Source organism: Phyllosticta citribraziliensis (genome assembly GCF_038025025.1).
Source record: "Phyllosticta citribraziliensis strain CPC 17464 chromosome Unknown J3D65scaffold_6, whole genome shotgun sequence".
NCBI lineage: Eukaryota > Fungi > Ascomycota > Dothideomycetes > Botryosphaeriales > Phyllostictaceae > Phyllosticta > Phyllosticta citribraziliensis.
The window spans coordinates 2,200,113-2,222,411 of NW_027117343.1; the positions used below are offsets into that span (position 1 = coordinate 2,200,113).

Genomic DNA, 22,299 nt, shown 5'->3' on the forward strand with positions numbered 1-22,299 from the left:
TAGGGAGAGGAAGTAAGGAAGCAGATGGGGAGATTTCCTGTGATTCAATGGCGAGTAACAGTGAGCATTCAAGCTCATCTGATTCAGAGCATTCGAACATCCAATTCACACAAACCCGTCATCACTGGTGAGCGCCACGGCTTCTCTCACCAGTCTCGGACCGAAACTCAGCAATCGAAGAACCGCAGAAAAGCTGGGCATTTGCCGTATGGAGCATTGCGGCACAGTTCGACCAGTGCGTAGGTGCAATTGTGGATATGGGGCCCGTCGTCCTATTCCCGGCAGGCCAAGTTCAGAGCTCCTTATAGGCGTGTTGGCGTCTGGGCTGGCCGCGCGGAAGCGGCAGCGGTAGATGTGCGAAGGGCGCTGACCAAGTTGTCTGGCGAATGGCGGATCGCGCCCTGCCGTGCGGGAGGCCTCGCCCGCATGGCGAAGCTTGAGCTCAGTCATGGTCCGGCGAATCCGGGTGTCTTGGTGCAGGTCAGAGTCGATGGTTGGCGCGCGCAGGTCAACAAGATGGGTTTCGGCCCCCGCCAACCTCCACGTGGGTATTCGCATCTTCGCTTAGCCTTTTAGTAAGGAGGCTCCAGAGCAAGAATTGGGGCGTGCCGGAGATGAGTATGACGTTTGATGTAAGTATACCGCATTAAGGCGGTCTGGCAGACGGAGCATTATTCCAAGAGCCTCTTCCTCTCGCGCCTCCTCTGATGTTGCAGTCATCCGCATCCTCGTCCTTTTCCGCCCGTCGCCTGAACCGGTCGACCTTTGTGATATCCGAAGATGACCGCTTCGGCGCCCATCCTCTGATATACGCAAAGCTGCACCCGCTGCTGCCAGTCCTCATTCTCTCCAACACGGGCTCCGGCGTGCCTCGCGACTCGTCGGTCGAGGTTTACAAGCTTCGACAATTCCTCGAGGAATATCCCATCCCCGACAATGGCGGCAAGCCACTGAATCCGCGCACAAGCAATGGCCTTCCGGAGCGACATTACTATGTCATCATCAACCATTGCCATTACGACCGGATTGGCGCGGTGGAGCAGTTTCCGACGCCTCCATCGACCAGCGCCACTTCCTCGGGCGTCATGATAACAAGATCAAAATATGCCATAACGGCCTCCAAGGGCTCCAGGTACTCGACCGTCGTAGCATCGGGCAACGCACCATCCTTCATCACCGGCAACCTTGCCGAGCACAGTTTATGCAACCTCCTGCGGCGACCAGTACCAGATTACAGGCCGTCCAAGTGGGCCAAGGATGGCGAGCAGCTGTGCCACGACGGGCAGAAGCTCGACATTACAGCCATCCACGCTCCCGGCCACCTCCCGGACGAGATGGCCTGGTACGATCACCAGGAGCGCTGGTTGTACGTGGGGGACACATTTTACGAGCGAGGCGAGGACGACATGGCCATTGTGTTTGCGCGCGAGGGAGACCTCGTGGACTACATGTCGACGCTCCGCAAGCTGCTCAGCTTCGTGCGGTTGCAGAACGAGTACGCGATAGCAGAGGGGCTCAACGAGTACGACCACGAGGGCTACGGAGCGGCCAAACGAGTGACGGCGAGCTGCGGGCGCAGCACGTCGGTCGCCGACGCCGAGAGCAGTCTCGTGGCCGTCATTGCGCTCTTCGACAAGCTCTTTGCCGACAAGGTGCCCGTCACGGAGACGACCATGTACCGTGGCGACGAGTACTACACTTGGATGGAGGAGGGCGATGACGTCAAGTACTCGATTGTGGCCCCGCGGCGGATGGTCGAGGAAGCAAGGAAACAGTTTGGAGACCGGGCCGTGTTGCAGAGCATCATGCGGTAAGGCAGTACAGTTAATGGAGTGACGGACGACGACCAGCTTTTTCTCTTCTTCCACCAAAACTCGGACTAGGGTAGACGGCAGACACAGACAGCAATGAGATAGCACATGCACAACGGACCAACACCAACGGACCAAGGGAAGGGAAGGGAAGTTGGATCTCAAACGGAGCGAGTCAGGGGCTGAGGGGCAACTGGAGCGGAGGCAGGGCCGTACGGTAGGCGTGGAAAAGGTCCGCGCAGCCTGGCCGCTCTCCAGACCGCGCGCGTTGAGCGCCGCGACGGCGTGTCCGCCAGCCAGAAGAAAAAAAATTCCCACGGCCGTTGCATTACTACTGTACTCCACACGCGGCGCTTGCAGCACCTGGCAACCATCCACCCACACGCCCGACCCGACAAATCGAGACGACTGGAACAACCATGTCCGACAAAGACGCAGGGACGCCCCGTCTCTTCCTCGCTCGCCATGGTCCGTGACACGCCACAGCACCAAGCAAAAGCCCCTTCCGCTGTCCCCTTTGTCCCCGCAGCCACACCCGTCGCATCACCTTCTTGTCCTGTCAACCTCAGACAGCAGACTGGCTTCCTTGACCTCAATCAATCCCTCGTCATGCCGTCGTCGTCCCCAGCTAACACACACCCCTCCACCCCACAGGCGAAACCGAATGGACCATCAACGGCCGCTACACCGGCGTCACCGAGCTGCCCTTGACGCCCAACGGCGAGCGACAAGTCCTCGGCAGCGGCCGCGCCCTCGTCGGCTCCAACAAGCTGATCAACCCGTCGCGCCTCGCCGCCGTCTACATCTCGCCGCGCCAGCGCGCGCAGCAAACCTACGACCTGCTCTTCCCGGGCCCCGCCAAAACGGCCCTCGCCGCCGCCGACAAAGTGCACACCACCTCGCGCCTCGCCGAGTGGGACTACGGCGCCTACGAGGGCCTGCTGACCAAGGAGATCCGCGCGCGCCGCGCCACGCGCGGCCTCGACGGCGAGCGCCCGTGGGACATCTGGCGCGACGGCTGCGAGGACGGCGAGTCGCCCGCCGAGGTCACGGCGCGGCTGGACGACTTGATCCGCGAGATTCGCGACATGCAGCGGCCGTACATGCACGGCGAGAAGCCGGTCGACGTGGTGCTGGTGGCCCACGGGCACCTGCTGCGGGCGTTCGCCAAGCGCTGGCTGGGCTACAGCATGGAGACGCCGCTGAGCATGATGATGGCGCCGGGCGGCGTCGGCGTGCTGAGTTATCAGCATCATAGTGTTGACGAGCCGGCGTTTCTGCTCGGGTTGGCGCTGCCGTTGGCGGAGGAGGCGGCGGAGGTCGAGGAGGTGAAGAACTAGGTGGAGATGGGATAGAGTGGACTGAGGGTTTTGAGCGTAGATGGTAGACCTAGATATATCTAGCACTAGACCATAGAGGCGTAGATGGGATATATTAGCCTTACCCGCCCCAACCCATTCCAGGCATGTCCAAGCCGTACCAAGCAACGACACACTGAATGTTACGTAGCATCGCGAGCTCGTAACGCTGCTCGAGTATGACATCAAACAGGCGAACAGCTTAACAAATCCCTAGCTCCCTGTTACTACTCCAGTCCAATGCCAACCACAACTACAACCGGTCAACCCCAAGCCAAACATACCCCTAACAGCAGCATGAGTGAGACAAGACACGGGAGATGAAGAGGGAGACAGTGACACGCGACTGGCTGGGACTGGGCTGTAAGCAGGAAGACAGGTACGGTATGTAGGAAGTAATAGGGGGAGGAGAGAAGCATTCAAGAGCGACATGACCCTGAGCACATCATGTCAAGAAAAGCAAAAGGGGAAAGGGGGAGGAAGGAGAAGAAGCAGAGAGAAACAGACATTTGACCATGACAATGCCAGCGACGACGACGACGACGAGGATATCAAACGTTTGGATTCATGGACAAAAATATTCCAAAACCATGGACAAAAATGCCCCAAAGCCCCGCTTTCACCCCTCTCCCCTCTCACCTCTCCCCCTACTTCTACTACCAGCTCGCTACTGACTGACTGACTGCTTCCGGCCGCAACAATAGCCAGCACGATTTACTCTACCTCACCTCACGACTCGGCGTCGACAAACTCCTCCAAGGAGCCCGCGTCCGAGTCCTTCCGCACTATCGTTCCGTGCGGGCGGCCATTCTTGTTAGCAGCAGCGTCGTGCTGGCCAAAGTCGATGGGGTCGTCATGTGCAGCCGCCGACGGCACCGTCGACGTCGACTGCCTGTGATCCGACTCGCTGTTGTTGTTGTTGTGCTCGGGTATCGAGAGGCGCCGTTGCGGCGGTTTTTGGCCCGGCAGGATGGGCGCAATGTTTAGAATCTGTTTGGTCTGCTCTTCGGGCGTTGCGCCGTCACTGTCACGGGGAAGATGTCAGCCTCACTTTCCTCTGCATGCCGGACACGGCGACGGCGATGCTCCCTCTCCTGCACTTCCTCCCCGGACGCCCCCCGCAGACTCGGCTGGAGACTCACATGGTAGCCCGAATGATAAAGTCCAAGTCCTCCTCGCCCTCCTCCGGCCCACCCGGTCCGCCTTGGACTCGTCGGAATAACCGAGGCGTCCAGTCGTGCCCTTCGTCTGCGCGCCTCGCCGCCTCCTCGCGCTGCCGGTCTTCGATCTTGGTCTTTTCGTCCGTCGCCGTCAGCTGGTCGCGCTGCTTGATGGCCGTCGTGACCTTTTGCCACAGCCGTTGAGACTCGCGCTCGTCCTGCTCCTCGAGCGAACGCACGCGGGGCGGCGTCTCTCGCGCGTGGGATGCGTCAAACAAGAGTTGTCTCTTGCCGGTCTGCGGGCGAAACGCCTGTCAGCAAAACAGGCTGCAAGTGTCAAATGCGCGACACCTCTAGACGTACCTGAATGTTCTTTGCCCACATTTCTCCTGTCCACAGCCCCGAGAGCTCGTAAAGATTGTGGCCCGTTTTTGCGTCTCTAATGTATCCGCCGATGGCGTTATATGTGCCGCTCACCCAACCTTTCGTCTTGAACTCAATGTCCGCCTCCAATCCCAGCTCCGGACACCGCACAAAGCTGTGGTCGCCCAGCTCGTACTTCATCTTGCCAAACAGGATCCCCCGGGCGTACATGTTGGGCTGCGTAATAAAGCTGTTGCCTAAATCAGCAAAACAAACACAACCAACAACCCCGCAATTCGAACGTACTATCTCTCATTATGGTTCAGGAATCTCATGACGGCGAGACCCTCCATCATGCTAGCGGCAGAGTTGCCCAAAAACTTGCTCCGCGGCTTGAGGGTGCCGTCGATGCGGATGTGATGCTCGGGGGCCATGAAGAAGTAGCTCGACTTTGGGGGGTGGTGGCTCGTTTGCTCGGAAATGTAGTAGCCTCTGGTATTGTCCGGATAGTCCCAGTAGCAGGTGAAGGTCTCTCCGAGGATGGGGTTTAGGGGTTTTTTGACGCCTCTGTCCGGTGGAGGTCAGCAATTTTTTTTCATTTGTTGTTGTGGTCACTGCTGGAGCGCGTAGAGTATACGTACGGCGGTTTGATGTGCCAGCCACTGAGGTAGAACTTTACGACAGAGAGAAAGCGCTCAGTCGGGTCTTGGATGGTAGGCATGGGGAGCAGGGTCTCCGGGTGTGCCATGAAGCTGGTCGGGCCTGTATCAGTTTTCGGTTCCTCTTGTCCTCTTCTATTCCACAGCGGTACGGAGGCGGGCGGGCTGCACGCACTTGGTTATTCTCTCAAGCATCGAACGAGGCTCCAGGATAAAGGTTGGGAGGGTGATTCTGCTGAGGTCGGCGCCGGGGCGCAACTGCGAGATGATGTGGGTGAGGACTTGGGGGTGTTAGCTTGAGTAGATGCCTGACAGAGCAAGCAGGCTGGAGGTTACCATTGCTCTGCTCCGAGTCGACGACGGTCTCGTCTTCGGGGGTGACGGTTGAGTTGTCGCGGGCATCTTCGGTGGAAGAGCGGTTGCTCGACAGCGAGTGGCGTCTGGCGTGGCCGAGCACCATGGTTTCTGGGATCTAGAGGGCGAGGTTGGGTTCGGGCGCGGTACTTGTCGAGATGTCGTGGAGGATATGGGGCGGTGCGACGGGCATCAGGGCAAGGAAGAAGGACTTTGCTGCAGCAGCGGCCGTGGATGACGCGGGTGGGTGGGCTCTCCGGGCGTTGGCTAGGTTAGCGGGGTACGGTACTGTGCTGCCACTGACACTGCACTTTTTTGACAGGACAGCACTGACAGATGGCCTACCGTACCGTACCACTGCCACTGCATGCATGCGTCAAAGAAACACAAGACGTCATGTTTCACTCCAACACCAACAAAAACATCAACAACACCATCGCCCTCGTCGCCCTGCCGCCGCCCCGTCGTCGCCGTCGCCGTCGCCGTCCTTGACCGCCCGCCCGCCCGGCCAACACATGCCACGGCCACGGCCACGGCCACACCCACGGCCACATCCACGCCCGCCGACAGGGGCACGGCGTCTTTGCGCGATCTTCAACACCGGCACGGCACTTCTTTGCGCGTTGCCTCCGGATGCCGCCTGCTTCCGCTCTCCGCCCGTTGCGACTCCATCCAATCCCAGAATATTCGTATTCGACCACGCCGTCTGCTTTGTTGTTCTCCACATCCCACCTGCTGCTACATGCTGCTGGCAGGTTGCTACCGTTTGACCCCGCGTCCTCGAGACCCTAGGTACACATGTCCGGGTCTACCCTCGCTAGAAAAAGATCTACCCGAAATGGACACCAGGGCTTCCTATCACAGCATGTGGGGGCTTCGTTTAATGAGTAAACACCTTCAAAGCTCGAATTCGTCATCCTTTTCCTCATCCTTTGCCTGCCCCTGGCCCAACTGCTGTCTCCTGCGCTTGTAGAACTGGTCCAGGCACTCCCTCCGCTGCTCCTGCGGCCACCCCTCGACTATCAGCGCAAACTCCGTGACGTCGTCAAATCCAAACGTCTTCGCCATGGTGCAAAACTGCCTCAGCCGCACAGATTCAGGGGGATTGTGTTTCAATCTCGTCCCCTGCATCTCGTCGCCGCTGTCAAACTCCTCCTTGTCGTCCTCACGGCCAACGTCCTGGCTGGGCGCAAACACGTGCTTCTGGATGAAGTCGACGTCGTTGTCATTCGCCGCGGCCCTTTTACTGAGACGGTCCTCAATTTTCGACGTCCCAATGACCTCCTGATTCTCGTGCGTGTACTGGACTCCGATGCTTGACAGGATTGCCTGCACCGCGTCCTTCTTCTTAGGTGCCAGCTTGAGATTTTTGGCCATCTCGTCGACTTCGCCCTCTTTGATCAAGTCGGAAATCTGGCTCATGAGCGCGTCTTCATCATCTCCAAGCAAGGTACTCTCGTCCTCGTCCTCGCCCACGCCGTCGATGCCCATGACCTTGACGCCAGCTCTGGACTCGGCAACGTTGGTCTTGTTGACAATGTCCCGGAGAACAATGTTGTCGCCTTGGTAAGAGAAGAGATTGGCAAGCCCGAAAATCTCGCCCTTTTTCTCCGCCTTGTCCTGCACACCGCGGAAATATCGGCGCTCGTTGGTCGCATTGTAGCCAATATTTGCCTGCTGCTGCTTGTAGATTTGGCGGGCGTAGATAATCTCTTCGATTGTGCCCGCTGAGACCAGGCGAAAGACTTCAACATCTCGAGTTTGACCAATGCGGTAGGCCCGGTCTTGGGCTTGGAGATCATATGCTGGATTCCAGTTCGGATCAAACACGACAACTTTGTTGGCTGAAGTGATGTTCAAGCCCACACCTCCAGCTCTTGTGCTGATGAGGAACACAAACTGCTGTGGGTCGGCGTTAAAGTCTGACACCTCCTGAGCCCGTTGGTCGTACGTCATGGCGCCATCCAAGTAGCTCACGCTGTACGTGGTGGTGGTAGTGAAGAGCATTTTCAGCATTTGAAGGAGTCGTACGCTGTGGCTAAAGACAAGAACCTTGTCGCCATTGGCATACCAAAACTGAAGGAGCTTCCTCAGGATCTTCCACTTGCCGCAGAACTCTTGAGTAGCAAAGGTCATGATGTTGTTCCGTTGGTTGTACAGATCCTTCCACTGGGTTGGCATGGCCACCTGAAGATCACTCAGGTCCCTGGATTGCTTCTCGTCCGGATCAGTATTCGATGGGATCAGTAGGGCGACGTGATTCGTGAGCTTTTGCAGGACAACAATGGCCGGAAAGACGTAGTGCTGCCACTTTCCTCGGCCGGGAATCTGGACGTAGCAGCACCATCCACGTTTCTTGCGCGATCCGCAATCACAATCTTCAGTCGATCGGCGGATGTGATCAATGATCTCCGACGTGACGAAATTCTCGTAGGCATCGGCTTGCGTGTCGGTGAGGGGGCAAAACACTGGGCAAGTCAGTCGACGTCAATCATGGCTTCACAGAAGACTCACCGACTCGGTCGCTCTTCTTGGGCAGTTCGTGGGCAATCAGAGTCTTCATGCGTCTTAGGAAAAATTGGGGCAACAGGTTCTTGACCAACGAGTTGGCCGTCTTTCGCGCCTTGGCCAGCTGGTGATAGGTCGCATCATGGGCCTGGCCCATCTTGAGGGGATCGCTGATGCAATTCTTCCATGTAACAATGCCTCCGAATCTGCCCGGATTGGTCCAATTGAGCAACGTCCACAGCTCCAGGTAGTTGTTTTGGATTGCGGTTCCAGTCAGGCCGATTCTGCAGAGTGCGTTGATCTCATTCATTGCGTGCGTGACCTCTGAAGTGTTGGACTTGATGGTGTGGCATTCGTCTGCAATGACACAGTCCCAGTCAATGGTGTTTATGGCGCTCTTATTTAGTCGATAGGTTGAGTACGTTGTCAACACAATCTCAGTGCTCCCGTGTTGGATTGCACGCAGGGCGGCTTCCTTCGCGTCTGGGGTTCCATGGTAGACATAGACATGCCACCAGCCCCAAGTCTTCAATTCGGACTCCCAGTTCCTCATGAGACCGCCCGGGCAAATGATGAGCACTCTTGGGTACTCTCGACCATGGCGGCGCATTTTTCGCATGCGCTTTTCGTCGCGCTCATCGCCAGTCTTGCCAAAAGCTGCGGTGAGGAAGGCAATTACCTGGATGGTCTTGCGTAAAGCACGGTCAGTATTTGGAAAAATCAGCGGAATATCATAACTTATCTAGACCCATGTCGTCTCCCAAGATTCCTCCCTTTTGGTAGACATATTTCTCGTGCAGAAACTCGGCCCCTTTGATCTGGTAGTCTCGCAACCATTGTGCTAGGGGAGCAGGAATGATGCCGGCAGAAGTCTCCAAGACGACGTCCTCGTACTCTCTTGTTGGCTTGCGATCTGGGAAGGCAGGCCTCTCCTGGAGATACTCGAGCCTCTCGTCATCAGAAAATTCAACGTCTTCGTATTCTGGGGGTATCATAAGGCCATTTTCCCCCATTTTCTCGCGGTTCTTTTCGAACTGTGCTTTGCGATCTTTGACGTATTCCGGGAGTTGCTCGTCACCAAGCCCCTGCAGGTCTTCGTCGTTGTCGCTGTCGGATCCATAGGCACGTTTCTGCCTCCTCGCTTTCTGGTCTTCCTTGTCTTGGTCAAACACCATCTTTGGGTGACTTTTGCGGCCGACCATGCTGCTTGACTTTGCCTTGGACTTTGCCTTGACCTGGCGCGACACTGCAGCTGCGCGTTTTCTCTTCAGAGTCTTTCGCTGTGTGAAGGCCTTGTACACCGCTTCGGCATCCTCATCATCAGACCACTCGACCTTTCGGGGCTCTGCCTTTTGCTTTCCGTGTCGCGGACGACGCTGCTCGTCCTCGTCGCTTGCGGTTTCCGAGTCGTGGTGGTCATTGGCAATGACGCCTGAATAGCTGATCAGTCTCAAGTCGCTGCTTTGTAAGAGGGAGGATTACCGTAAACATATTCGTCAACGTCTAAAGTCTGTCTGCGCTCGTCACGTCTGGTTTCGGAATCGCTGTCGCCAACGTTTTCGCCCTCCATCCTGTCGATTTTCTCGGCGGCCGTGCGACGGCGAGTCGTCGTACGCGACGAACTGGATGCAAAAGTAGCCATGAAGTCTCATGTCGCGGTGGTTATCGGAAGAAAGTCTGAGGGTGAGGTTGGAGTCGAGACGCGGGGAAAGAACGCGACGCGACATAAAAGTCGCGCTGCTGCAGGGTCCGCCACACAACCCCGCCAGTAATGACGACACCCATCCCACTTCCCCTTTTTGGTCCAAGGCCTGAAAGCTCCCTCCATTACCATTGCCATGTACATGTCGGCTTGAATTTGTCCTTGCTTGTCTTTTGTTAAACTGATTTATTTCACCGATTCTGTTCTTATTCAACCGACCCTCTTTGTGTCGACCAACTAAGTGCCAGTCTTTCACATATTGTGTCGTGAAGCTGGGGACAATCCACACGTGAATGGAGCAATTCTTCCAGATGTAGTGTTCATTGCAAGACCCCTAACGAGACGTCCCAATTTTGATCACTCGAGAAAATGTGATTATGGTTTCATTTATAAACTAAACTCTTATGATAGGATGGACAGAGCAATGAAGTCGCGAACGAACAATCAACTCCATCATATCAAAAGACCGCCATGAATTCGACACAGACACTTGCCTCCTGGGAATGATTCTTGTCAGTTGCAGCTGATGCAGTACCTTTTGATGACAGGCGATATTAATTAGCTTCCCATTGCCTTCACAACAGCCCAGACTGTTCGAGAGTGATAGTTCATCCACATCCACGTCCGAAGCTTGATCGCCAAAATCGTGGCATACACAAACAAGGATTCAGCAACTTGGATTGTGAATGCTCCATGTTGCCCTCTCCTACATGTCGGTTAACCTGATCAAAGCCTCCCGCGTTTGATGTTCGACAGCACAATTCTCTGGAGGATGAGTGCGGTGTAGGAGGCATCCTTCGAATGCTCCCGCTCGGAGACTTTTTCGACCGGGAAAGTTGAGACCGAGACGCCGTTACCTGTCTCCAACGGATGCATTGTGACACGGCCACCCAAAACGGCCATGCCAATGTTGAAAGCTTGCAGCCTTCGCAACAACGATTGCCTCGGCTTCGGTCTTGCAGCCTTGCTTTCAGCAGCAACCATTTCGTGCTCGGGGACATATTCGTGCGAGGACTTGGATAGCGTCGACGGCGCACGTAGCGCGTTTGGCGTGTGTTCTAGCTAAGCAGTAGCCATCCTGCCAAGGTTACTTCCTCCCGGTCTCAAGGCTGCGGAGTCCCGCTGTCTGATTGCTCGGGTAAAAATTGCTCCCCGTGGAATCGTCTTGTAGTAACCCGAGTACGACAAGTCCAAAAACTTTTGCTGAGTCGTGACCTGGAGGACCGAGACAGACGGATGAATAATGTGCCTTCGCGTGGACCTTCGAGCTGACGTCAGCACTGCGCCTTTGTAAAGTTCTCCATGCGACTGCCAAGATTGCACACTGCTAATCAGGAGTGACTACATTGAGGCCGTTTTGCGAGGCAACGTTGAGCTGAAATTGCCAGGGTTTGAGAGTAAGGATGGAGGGAGTCGGAAGCCGCTTTGTTTCGGATGGTTTGATGCTTGCGTGGACAGCAAAGGCTTCAATTTGACTCTTGCTCTTACCAACCATACTGGCTCAGTAACTCATGTCATTGCGGGTGAAGGGGATGGTTTCGACTGCCGGTCTTCGAAAGCCGAGCAAAGGCTTGATGTACCAGAATTTCGGAGCCTAGAAGAATTACCAGCGGCTGATGAAGAATTAGCTTCAAGGAGAGATCGACTGTGATGCCTGCCCAAAGTTAGCAAGCTGGTATAAGATGTAGAGAAAATGCCGCAGGTTTGCTTCTGGCGACTGCTCGCATCTTTCGATGCCATTGTATGCGTCGATACAATCTATGCAACATGGTCGGCCCGGGCCGGGATGCCGGTAGGGGTTTCCGTCCGAGACATCGAGACACTGGTGTTGGCAGTTTGGCTCCGTGTCTCGGCTCTGCGAGCAACACAAGATTTCTGTGCAGATCAGGTGCATGACGGGCGGGTTCCACGAGGCCAGCCGAGTCTCACGGATCCGAGGGCTGCAGTCGCACAGATTGCAAAGGCACAGCTCGATGCCACCTCTTCAACCTCGCGAGGCTGACGCGCACAAACCTGAGATTTCGACTCGTGGGGGATGAAGGAAGACTGGTGAATGCTCCGGACTTGTGGTTGCCAAACGAGAAAGGTGATACCAATGTCATCCATGTCGGATAAACAGCCACAGGTGTCAGTCATGCGAAACCAGCACGGACGAAAAGCACAGGCAGGCTCCAATTCAACGCATGTTGCGGTAACATTTTTGGTTGGGCATCGATTGAATTGTGCAGACTCGGAGCCTCGAAGTGGACGGCAGGCAGTCCGAGGAGTTTACGATTCCCGAACGAGTCGGCAGCCAAAGATGCCCACTGCTGATAGGGTAGAAGAGCAGCAATTGTGTCAATCTCGTGATGTTGATTGGTCGGTATTTCGTGCTCGAGTCGTTTTGCGTTGAGTGGGACCAGTAGGAAAAGCAATGGATCCAGGGCAGACGCTCGCGTGGAGCGCCACACGCAACCTACCGCTAAGTGTGGCATTACGATCCAGTACGTGTATTGGTGGAGGCGACGCAGGCCAAGCCGTCCTGAGGGTGGCCTGGCGGAGTAGTGGCCCAACGAGGGGAGCGGAATGTGGTGGTTATCCACTGCCTTGCACGTGGAAAGCGGAAAAAGGCATGTCCGAGGTCAGGTTACTGTACGAGGGGCCGTTGGAGGGATTGCCTCGTTACATATCCATGGTACCCGGGAAGAGAAAGAGATGTGGCTGATGAGCGTCGATGGACGAGGGCGACTGGAGCCGGGGACCAGTGGCCAGAGCAAGAAGATGGCGTGGCTTGCTGGCTTGATAAGTACTGCAATGAGCAGCGTCGGTCCAGATGTGCGTGTCATCGAATGCTCCTTGGGCGCATGTGGTGTGCAGAAGAAAGACTGAGCGAGGACGTCGAGGGCCTCAGGCGCCCCGGCCAGATTAGCGAGAGTCGGCGTCGATCGACGCAGCGATTGGAAGACCTCACCCTCGTCGACTCTCGCCCATCCCCGATCAACGCATCGCTTCGATGCAGCCCATCATCGAATCATCGTCTTCTCCGACTGCCCCGTCTACAAGCTTCCACTGGTGCCGTTCCTGGCAGCCCTCCATGGACGCGTCGGCCCCAGCGTAACCGAACGCCCTATGCAGCCGCCATCCTGGCTCGTGTTTAGCCCGAGCTCCAACAACGGGTTTGGCATGGCCCATTTGGATACCCAGCGGACACTAGCTCAGGCATACCGGGAACCCTGATGACGCACGGCATGGACTTGGGAAGCGTCCTAGCTGGAGGCGCCACTCAGCACCGCCTCTGGCCATCCTTCCACACCACTAGAATCTACTTGTGTCGGATCCTTACCTGCTCTTTCCCCGTCCTGCGCGACCCTTTAAAAGCAAAATCATCGGCCCAGCCATAGAGCGAGCGATGTCTCACCGTTGACCCTTTTTACGCCAAGACACGAACATCCACCCTACCGAGTCCACTTGTTCAAATTCGACGTCCACCGGCTCCCATTTATTCGCTCCTTCCCGCTCCTCGTTGCGGCCTTGCTTCGCGCGTCTCTCCCACAATGGCCTCCCCAGCGCCGCGAATTCTTGTCTATCTACTGAGAAGGGACTTGCGCATCAAAGATAACCCAATCCTCCACCACATAGCGCAATACGCCAACGCCAAATCTCTCCCGTTCACTCACCTCCTTCCTTTGTACATCTTGCCCGCCAACCAGGTGGAAGTCTCGGGGTTCTTGAAGCCAGACACCAGGAGTCCGTACCCCGAAGCGCGAAGCCAGGTTGCTGGGTTCTGGCGCTGTGGTCACCACCGAGCCAAATTCCTTGCTGAGAGCGTCTGGAATGTCAAAGACAATTTGACGAAGCTGAACAGTGACCTCATCATCCGCGTTGGAATGGTGGGTGACGTCCTGCGGGATCTCGTGGCTTGGTACATGGAATCTGAGGGTGGGAACCAAAGAGGGACCATTGAAGCCATCTGGATGACCTCGGAGGAAGGTGTCGAGGAGAAACGCGAGGAGCGCGATGCGCGCAACGTGGCCAAGACTGCGGGAGCCGAATTCAAACTATGGACCGACGAAAAATACTTTGTGGATGAGTAGGTGCTTCAACGAATCTCTCTTCTCTCACTAATCCTCGTAGTCGCGATCTTCCCTTTTCCAACATCAAAGACCTTCCAGATGTATACACTACTTTCCGCAAATCAGTCGAGCCTCTCCGATCACGACCGCGCGAGCCCGTTGGTGTTCCTTCGACGTTGTTACCCCTACCACCGTCAGAACAGATTGCGCCGCAAAATGACCCATTCGCCCCGCCCGAGTCTTCGTCGGAAATGATTGAAGGCCTTCAAAAGCCGCTCAGTCCCTCGCTAGATCTGGAATTTCCACCCCAAATGCCAGCTGGTGCAGAATCGGCGCATCCGTTTAAAGGCGGCGAAGATGCTGCTGAAGACCGTCTCTCGCACCTCATAGCGTCAGGATCCATGACCTCATACAAGGACACACGCAACGGTCTCCTTGGCCCAGACTTTAGCACGAAACTGTCTGCTTGGCTGGCTCTTGGCTGCATCACAGCGCGACAGGTCCACGCCGCCTTACTAGCGTTTGAAGACGGCAAGGCGACGGTTAAAGATAGCTGGAAGAGCGCAAAAGGCTATGGTCAGGGCGAAAATACGGGTACAGCCGCTGTTCGCTTCGAGCTCCTCTGGCGTGACTACATGCGCCTCTGCACCCGCAAGTTTGGCGCCCGCCTCTTCCACCCCGACGGCTATCGCAACGAAGCGCCCGACGCATCTTCTGAGGGTGGTCTTTCAAAGAAAAAATGGCGTTGGTTGGATCGTAGTAATGGGCCAGGCGACGATCCGGCGAAAACGCGTGCGGCGGTGGAACGATTCCGCAGCGGGCGCACCGGCATTGGGCTCATTGACGCCAGCCAACGAGAGATGTTCCTCACAGGATACACCTCCAACCGCGCAAGACAGAATGTCGCGTCCTTCCTCTCGGCCCACCTCGGCATCGACTGGCGCGTCGGCGCGGAATGGTATGAGTGCGCGCTCGTCGACTACGATTTGTCCAATAACTGGGGCAATTGGAGTTACGTTGCTGGAGTTGGAAACGATCCACGGCAAGGTCGTAAGTTCAATCCAGTCAAGCAGGCGCTTGACTACGACAAGGGGGGCGAGTACATCAAGACTTGGGTGCAAGAGCTGCGAGACGTCGACGTGGATGGTGCTCAAAATGGTGGCCGGCGTGGAGAGGAAATGCTCATGGGCTTGTTTCAAGCGTGGAGGCTGCCAGAGAGGGAAAAGGAGCGGCTGAACTTGAAGGGTATCGAGTGGGTCGAGAAGCCCCTGGTGCGAATCCCGTTCGCCGTGGGTGCCAAAGGCGGTGGTGGAGGTGGCGGACCAGATCACAGAAGAGGCGGCGGTGGACCGAGGGGAAGAGGAGGCTTTCGAGGGCGAGGAGGTCGCGGTGGTCGAGGCAGAAGAATGGGAGATGTGGACAGGGCCATGGCGGGCCAGTACCAGTTTGGAGGACCGGCGACGGGCGTGGGAGAGCCTTGAACGTTGTCGAGCGACCGTTTGTACGTGTACTTGACTTCGTGTTTTTGGAGACAGTCTCGCGAGCCTCGTCCCAGGAGTATGTACTGTTACGGTGAGCGAGTTGGAGCTTGGATATCCCTTATGGATGCCTGCCTTTTCTTTTTTTATAGCCATTGGAAGCGTTTGAATACTCTTTCTTTTGCTGTATGTGCGATGCCTTGTTGAGCCTTTATGGTTGTTGCAAAATGGCACTTATGGTTGGTGTTGTTCGATTGCCTTTTTGGTTATCCCCGTCTTCGGCCTCAAATGACCCACAACAAGGTGACCAGCTAGCCAACCATCTACCCCCAGACACACCACCACAAAGTCCGGCGACAATTCAAGCTGTAGTTTCTGGTTCAATCGAGGAAACCACCAAGTAAATCGCAGAATGGAACATATGCACCATTCTCATTATTACCCACAATGTAAACAAATTTAGCGAACGAATCTTCAACAAGACCACAAAAAAAGCTGCGTGGCGCAGCGGAAGCGCGCCGGGCTCATAACCCGGAGGACACTGGATCGAAACCAGTCGCAGCTACTTTACTCCTTTCTTTTTGCCTTTTTGTCCCTTTGACCAATTTTTTTGTCCTGTCTCGCCTGGATGACTCACTTCTGTGGGCCATTACGTGCAGGCGCGCCGAAGTTCACCCTTAGGCGAGGCAGGTAGATGGTGATGGGTTCGAAACGCCGTCGTGCTTTTTTCTTTTTTTTGGGGGGGAACTTGGGCTAAGCGAGATTGAAATTTGAGGATGGATAGTATGTGAGAAAGCGAAGTGTTGAGTGCTGGACTGAACACCGACATGCCAGCATTTATGGACCGCACGAAAGACTGCAGCAATGCTGCGAATGTTCTGGAGTCTTCAATTTCTCCTGGGCAGGATTTCTCAGGCCTTAGAGCATGCAATTAGAGGAATAAAAGGAAGCAAGTGGTTGGGGATCACCCTGCCTGCTCGTTGCCCATGCCTCTCCCAATCACCATGTTCTTTGTTCCCGTGTACCGCAACTCTTCCATTTAATTTTGGACCTACGAAACAAAGAAATGAAAATGCGCGAATTCGGAGACTCGCCCTTGCATACCTACGCAGCTACTGATTGGCCGCAGCGTGGCTGGCTCCCGTTATGAAAGAGCAGATGGCACTCCGAGCTTCCCGTGTGCTGTGGTTGTGAGTAGAAAGACCGGGCCTTGATGACTGTTACTGTAGATTTTTTGAGGAAGGTACTGACTTCTTTTCCTTTGGTCGAAATCCGTTTGCGCGTACCAGATGATTGCGCTTGAGCAAGTTTGGTGTTGGAAAGGTCCTTTTTGTCAAGGACGATGCCGACATGCATCACTTGTTGCAAATGCGCGTTTGGCATCGTGGTTGATGAGGAAAGGACGACCAGCTTATGATGCCTCTGCGGCATGACCAAGAGAGGCCTCATTGGGAAATCTCGGTGGTGCTTGCCTGCAGAGCGGCATATTCGACCAGACGCTTTGAGGTGCTCTACGCCCTCGCCTTGCGCCCATCTTCTGCACCGCATCATTACTGTCAGCTTCATCTTTTCTTTGCTCGCTTTCTCGACAGACCTGACGGAACGTCTGAAGACAAGCTTCGTATTCATCGCTTTCCAAGGCATCATCACCGTTCCATTTCATCAGCAGGCGGCGTCGAAGATCAAACATTAACGTCCAACTTCTCAAAACAGCATCACTGCTATCCTTGTACAGGCAATTCAGACAAACAAGTCTACTCACGACACGCGTGGAGAGAACGTAACGGCAGCTTCACTCTGAAGATTCCATGTCGCGCTTCCACCCAAACTCCTTCGCGGACGCCGGAAACTTGGGGACTTTTGGATCAGATTACCCAATGAGTGATACGGCAGGCTCTAACAAGGCTCCCGACGGAGGCAATGTCAACGCCAGCGGATCAGGCCAACCCCCAGATACTCAGTCGCTTCAACAATCTCCTGCCAAGCCTAGTTCAATTGGCAGCTCTGGCGGAGAGACTGCAATGCAGGCGAGAAAACTTTCACCCGAAAATGAACTCAGAGTCCTACGCCTGTGCAGAAACTGGACGCCAAATTTGACCTATGGTCTCTGGGTCCGAGGCATGTTAAAGGACGACCTGCAGCAATTCCAATGGCTGGGAAAATGTCTCAAAATGCGCCTTGATCTGGCGCAAACCGGTGTCATCGAGCCAGGCTCAAGTCAGGGGCTCAATACCGACGTCGTCGAGGACTTTGAAGAGAATGTCGCCTGGATCTTAGCCTCAGTGTCTTGCCAGGACTACGTTGAAGTCTTGGACTGCCTCAAGCCCGCCTACCTATGGAATGAAGACTGGCGGATTGAGACTATGCTGAGCATGTACATGCCCGCTAACCAGCTGCCATTTGGGATTTTGAGAACGCCACAATCGATGCAACAACCACTGCAATTGGTCCAACAACCGCCTCAATTGGTGCAACATCCACATTTGATGCAACATCCGCCACAATCGGTGGAACTAGCCACTCCTACTGCCATGTCGACTTCTGACAGTACAACCTTCGCCACTATGCATACACCCCAGAATCCGCCTGAGAATCCTTACACGAAGGAACGACCGAGTAAATGAAGTCGAAGTTCCAATGAACTTACACTTCCAAGCGCATTCATTGCGGACCACTCAGATCGACTCTTTGTCAGCCGGTCCACTCAGCCTTTGTACAATCAGAAAGACTTTTCCAGATGATGGAAGTCAAGTTGTTCCCATTCCCTGGCTCTTACGCATCCTTTTCCAAGACGGATCTGTTCCCCCTGGACGACTTGTGTGGCCTGAATTCATCGAGACTTTGCGTCATGCAGGATCGGATCATTGCTTGTTTGCTTCTTCGCATCGGATTCCACCCGGCTGGATGGTTCTCACTCACAGGACATGGCACTGGACGGCACAATGCATTTCCATCCGAGAATCCGGCCTCAGGAACGTCTCAGCACCAGCTGCTGGCCGAACCCCCTGAGTTTTCTTGTTTACTGCTCTGGCGCTCTTTTTTTTTTTTGCTCTTTCGACCTTTTTCCTTTGAAAAGGCGATCAGCTTCTCGAGGTGCCATCGAAGTTGTCTGGAAAGGTTCATCGGGCGGAGTTTACGCGTTGACTTGGGGCGGCTGAGGGGAAAGTTCTGCAGCATAACCAAATCACTCTAATTCAGAATTGCTTCTCGTTACTGGAGTCAGTACTCAACTTGCGTGTTGCCGTCGCCAGGTGTGCCACTGAAAATTCTTGACCCTACAATCACGAAACTTACCCCCAAGACCGCTCGACTCTTGCAAAGCAAATGGCATTTGCCAGACCCACGATGCTAGTCGCAAATCATTGGGTACCACATATTACTAGCAAATTCATGACGACGCACTATGTGAGAAAAATACTAGGAACCATACATCTAACCACAATAAAACGGTGCTCGCTAGCCAACGCAAGAAGTCCCAACCAACCGACAGAAAAGCAACACCCACCCACCCTACGCTCCACATTCTCTTTCCCCGCCAATTCACTCGCGATTCATGAGATGCGGGCACTCATGCGGTGCAATGTGGCTCATCTCCTCGCGCGTCTTTTTCGTCTCGTCACTGTCGGGGGCCACGGCTACGCCCTCGCCTGGTAGTAGGCCTACGGCTTGCTCCTCCATGTCCCTGCGGTGCGGATGGGCAGATGCGGCCGCGTCGTCGTTTTTGCCGATGGATGGGCACGGCGACGAGCCGGATTCGGGCGGCGTGTCGGCCGTCCAGCTGCTGCTGCCGCTGCGGCTGGTGTCGGAGCTATCCGAGGGGGCGACTTGAACAACGCCCGCAGTAGCGGTGGTGGCAGAACCAGCACAGGCAGCAGCAGCAGCAGAGTCGGCAGTGGTCGAGTTGAGCGGCTTCGTCTCGTCCGAGCGGCCGCGGTACTCCGTGTCCAGCGCGTCGTGCCACTGCTCCTCGGCGGCCTCTTGCTCGTCGCCGGGCGTGATGATGGTGGGCACGCTGGGATCCGACATCTGGCGCGAGATGAAGGGGCAGCCGGTGCGGCCCTGGGGGCCGGTGAAGATTTTGCGAAAGTGGTCGGCCACGTCCGGCTGATTGCCCGTGTACGACTCGCTCGACCGGGAGCGCTCGCACTTGGGGCGGTGGGCGAGATCGTGCTCGTCCGTCGTCGGCGTTCCCTGCGTTGGAGTAGCTTCAGACGATGTCGCTGTTTGCTGTGGCGGCGATGGTGACCGGCTGCTGACCTTTGGCGCGATGGGCTCCTTGTTTACGATGCCCTGTGGTGCGATTTGGCGGAACATGTCCATCGGGTCAAACCACGTCTCGACTCGTTGCAGCCGGACCTTGTCGTCGACCTTGGCGACAGTGACGCCTTGGATGTCGATGGAGCCGCCGTGGGCTTTGGCCGTGACTTTTTCGCCGCGGCTGCTCGACGTTAAGATTGATCGGGTGCTTTGGTGACGGCGACTTACTCATTGAAGCCAACATAGTCGTTCTTCATGACACCCCAGTGTCGCCATCGAAAGGCAACTTGAGGCGGGCCGCTGTAAACTTCAAGCACCTCCCAGGCAAAGGTGGGCATCATTCTTTTGAACGTCTTGTGGCTAGAGGCAAAGTCGGAATTCTCCGGGCTGTAGTACTCGTTGGGCGAGATGATGGCGTTGTAAGTTCCAACGTTGAGCATGTGCTCTCCGCTCTGAGGGGGGCCGCCATTTATGGCGAAGGTGTAGTTTGGTCGGTCAATCGTCCTCCAGTCTGCTAAGTCGGTCTTGAAGGATGCCTCAACCTCCCAGTTCTTGACTAGATTCTCGACGAGATGGTGGAGACTACCAGCAGCATGAGACATTTTCTTGGCTAATGTGCTCGATTAGTTAACGGTTTACCATGTTGGCGGTCTATGCAAGAGCAAACAAGATTTTGTGTGCATCGACCAGAATCGTCACAAATCTCAGGGGTCTTTTCGGTTTCAGAGGGTCCTTCATGCAACACAGCATCCCTCGTGTGCATGTCCAATGCTCTGCTTCCCAAGTAAAGACGAATGAAAAGCCCACTTACTCTCTGCATACATCCTGCGAGTCTTGCTATAATCTGGTGCCCGGCCATATCTCCACTTGACATCCTGATCCTTAAGCACGGCATCGGGGTCGGTCAGGTAATCAGGCAGCCCAGAAGGCTTGGGTTGGGTTACAGCAACCATGGTGTGGAACATGGGCCCAGGTCTCTTCATCGGGGAGAACGATTATGATCAATTGAGGAAGTAGCAGAGGCTTTAATAAGCCACGTCAATTGAGATACGAACGACTTGCAGAGCTGGAGGTTTGGAAGAGGTTTGAGGGGACGGGAGGCCGGAGAAGGGCCTAAATACGTCCGTTTCATATGCAGATGTGAATCCTGGAGGAGCCCACGGTCCTGGGCTGGGCTGCTGGGGGCGCGGCAAGCAAGCAGAGCTTTGAATGGTGGGGAGCAATCCGTTTCTACTCGGAGACGCGTTGGCTACGTCCAGAGAGGAGACATTGGTCAGGCTTGGATCTGATAGGAGGCGTCCGGAGGCCGCCCCGTTCCCAAGCAATGTCGGGGCCCTTGAGCCCATTTTTTCCTGTGCAACTCGACGACTTCTGCAGCTCACTGCAAGAATACCTACAGGTAGAGATTGCATGCTGCGGCTGGGTAACGGGAAATCCTATGCCATGATTTGGCGGGCCAATGCCGGCCGACTGTGTCGAGGCATCTCATTCGTCTGGAACAGGCTGCGCCGGAGCGATGGGGAGTGTGATTGTTGATGGGGTCCTGGCGGGCGTAAATTTGCTTTTGGCGATTGCTTTTTGGGCGTCGTAGTTTGCAAATTGTTCATGGCGAGATGAGAGCGCCGAGCAGAGAATGAACAAGCGATACGAGCTCGGACGACATGAAGGCGGCACAGTCGAGCGGAACTGAGGAGATGGAGCGTCTGGAGGAGGAGGAGATGGACGGTGGAGCAAGGAAAGCAGGAGGTTGAGGCTGCAAGGGTCCTGGGCGCGGCCGTGCGCCTCTGCGGCCATCTCTTTTGACGCATGCTGCCGCTGTCTGTACAACCTCATCCGTCCCCTTTCGGCACCTCTGCGCGTCGGCCCTCGCGCTCCATCCGTCCAATGCGTCGCGACCTGCTGATTTTTTCCGACTCGATCGCGATGGCGCCCGTTTATCCGCACTGCCGTGTACGGCGCGAACCACCTCGACGCGTGCCTGTGCCACCCACTGGACTTTCTTGACGCAGACCACTACGACTCCTGACCGTTACAGGCATAGGCACAGTGTCACTACGTCTCCGCTTCCCGATGCGTCCATCTGCGGCACTCGACTTCTTTGGCGGCTTCTTCTCATCGAGGCCGTTGCAAGCGCCTCTCTGCTGCACCTCTCAAGGACCCTGGACAGCCACGTTGGCTCGCCGCCTCTCCCCCCCGTCCTTCAGACCTCTTTTTTTTAATTACCTCTGCAAGAGCCAGGAACAATATGTAGGCAGGCAGCCGGGCCAGTGATGTGACTCGTCGTTTTTGCCAAAAGGCTGGTCCTGGGGTTACATACGGCGGACTCTCTGTTCATCTTCACGGGCCAGAAGACTGCAAATTGAAGTTTTTTAGGCACACTCCACTGCACACCGCCATTTCCGTGCCCAATCCGTCAACCTGGTCAGCTGCTTTGGTTTACCCCAGTCTCCAAGGGCGGTTTCCGCGTGACGATCCCATCGGCCTGGGAGCCTGCTCCAATTGATTTGTGTGGGCAGCGGTGGCGCCTCCGCTCGCGTGTTTGGTTGCTCTCGCATCCGTTGGAGGCTGCATTGAGGAGTTTGCGTGGCTTCAATCCA

The 22,299-nt window shown here is 55.7% G+C and overlaps 10 protein-coding genes and 1 non-coding gene across 11 annotated transcripts; 7 read left to right on the forward strand and 4 right to left on the reverse strand.

The window, feature by feature from the left end:
- Positions 1 to 707: 707 nt before the first annotated feature.
- On the forward strand, positions 708 to 1,814 carry J3D65DRAFT_553351 (beta-lactamase-like protein; the record flags this gene model as incomplete). Its single annotated transcript, XM_066797126.1, has 2 exons — positions 708 to 1,042; positions 1,133 to 1,814. The coding sequence occupies 2 exons, from the start codon at positions 708 to 710 to the stop codon at positions 1,812 to 1,814; spliced, it is 1,017 nt and encodes a 338-aa protein (XP_066655637.1).
- A 79-nt stretch (positions 1,815 to 1,893) lies between these two features.
- On the forward strand, positions 1,894 to 3,520 carry J3D65DRAFT_384304 (phosphoglycerate mutase). The gene is made up of 2 exons (XM_066795798.1): positions 1,894 to 2,279; positions 2,466 to 3,520. The coding sequence occupies exons 1-2, from the start codon at positions 2,231 to 2,233 to the stop codon at positions 3,149 to 3,151; spliced, it is 735 nt and encodes a 244-aa protein (XP_066655638.1). The 5' UTR covers positions 1,894 to 2,230; the 3' UTR covers positions 3,152 to 3,520.
- Positions 3,521 to 3,747: 227 nt separating this feature from the next.
- Positions 3,748 to 5,823, reverse strand: J3D65DRAFT_697192 (putative oxysterol binding protein). Its single transcript, XM_066804039.1, has 7 exons — positions 5,688 to 5,823; positions 5,527 to 5,632; positions 5,334 to 5,444; positions 4,999 to 5,259; positions 4,693 to 4,942; positions 4,312 to 4,625; positions 3,748 to 4,193 (listed from the first exon to the last, which is right to left on the reverse strand). Exons 1-7 carry the CDS (start codon positions 5,809 to 5,811, stop codon positions 3,899 to 3,901), a joined length of 1,461 nt encoding a protein of 486 aa, XP_066655639.1. The 5' UTR covers positions 5,812 to 5,823; the 3' UTR covers positions 3,748 to 3,898.
- Positions 5,554 to 6,539, forward strand: J3D65DRAFT_384116 (uncharacterized protein). The gene has a single exon (XM_066795797.1). The coding sequence runs from the start codon at positions 5,864 to 5,866 to the stop codon at positions 6,473 to 6,475; it is 612 nt and encodes a 203-aa protein (XP_066655640.1). The 5' UTR covers positions 5,554 to 5,863; the 3' UTR covers positions 6,476 to 6,539.
- Positions 6,243 to 9,908, reverse strand: J3D65DRAFT_625768 (SNF2 family N-terminal domain-containing protein). The gene is made up of 4 exons (XM_066800369.1): positions 9,696 to 9,908; positions 8,956 to 9,645; positions 8,220 to 8,906; positions 6,243 to 8,173 (listed from the first exon to the last, which is right to left on the reverse strand). The coding sequence occupies exons 1-4, from the start codon at positions 9,853 to 9,855 to the stop codon at positions 6,603 to 6,605; spliced, it is 3,108 nt and encodes a 1,035-aa protein (XP_066655641.1). The 5' UTR covers positions 9,856 to 9,908; the 3' UTR covers positions 6,243 to 6,602.
- A 1,601-nt stretch (positions 9,909 to 11,509) lies between these two features.
- On the forward strand, positions 11,510 to 11,982 carry J3D65DRAFT_384661 (uncharacterized protein). The gene has a single exon (XM_066795800.1). The coding sequence runs from the start codon at positions 11,609 to 11,611 to the stop codon at positions 11,915 to 11,917; it is 309 nt and encodes a 102-aa protein (XP_066655642.1). The 5' UTR covers positions 11,510 to 11,608; the 3' UTR covers positions 11,918 to 11,982.
- Positions 11,983 to 12,482, reverse strand: J3D65DRAFT_384660 (uncharacterized protein). Its single transcript, XM_066795799.1, has one exon. The coding sequence runs from the start codon at positions 12,387 to 12,389 to the stop codon at positions 12,048 to 12,050; it is 342 nt and encodes a 113-aa protein (XP_066655643.1). The 5' UTR covers positions 12,390 to 12,482; the 3' UTR covers positions 11,983 to 12,047.
- A 966-nt stretch (positions 12,483 to 13,448) lies between these two features.
- On the forward strand, positions 13,449 to 16,146 carry J3D65DRAFT_646091 (DNA photolyase, FAD-binding/Cryptochrome; the record flags this gene model as incomplete). The annotated part of the gene is made up of 3 exons (XM_066802254.1): positions 13,449 to 13,984; positions 14,029 to 15,382; positions 16,105 to 16,146. 3 exons carry the CDS (start codon positions 13,449 to 13,451, stop codon positions 16,144 to 16,146), a joined length of 1,932 nt encoding a protein of 643 aa, XP_066655644.1.
- On the forward strand, positions 15,939 to 16,010 carry J3D65DRAFT_t72. The gene has a single exon. It is a non-coding gene; the product is annotated as a tRNA-Met (tRNA).
- A 1,107-nt stretch (positions 16,147 to 17,253) lies between the features above and the next one.
- J3D65DRAFT_668138 (uncharacterized protein) lies at positions 17,254 to 18,069 on the forward strand (the record flags this gene model as incomplete). Its single annotated transcript, XM_066803086.1, has 1 exon — positions 17,254 to 18,069. The coding sequence occupies one exon, from the start codon at positions 17,254 to 17,256 to the stop codon at positions 18,067 to 18,069; it is 816 nt and encodes a 271-aa protein (XP_066655645.1).
- A 547-nt stretch (positions 18,070 to 18,616) lies between these two features.
- J3D65DRAFT_625784 (putative pathogen-related protein) lies at positions 18,617 to 20,784 on the reverse strand. Its single transcript, XM_066800370.1, has 3 exons — positions 20,514 to 20,784; positions 19,931 to 20,312; positions 18,617 to 19,883 (listed from the first exon to the last, which is right to left on the reverse strand). Exons 1-3 carry the CDS (start codon positions 20,683 to 20,685, stop codon positions 18,986 to 18,988), a joined length of 1,452 nt encoding a protein of 483 aa, XP_066655646.1. The 5' UTR covers positions 20,686 to 20,784; the 3' UTR covers positions 18,617 to 18,985.
- Between the last annotated feature and the right edge of the window lie 1,515 nt (positions 20,785 to 22,299).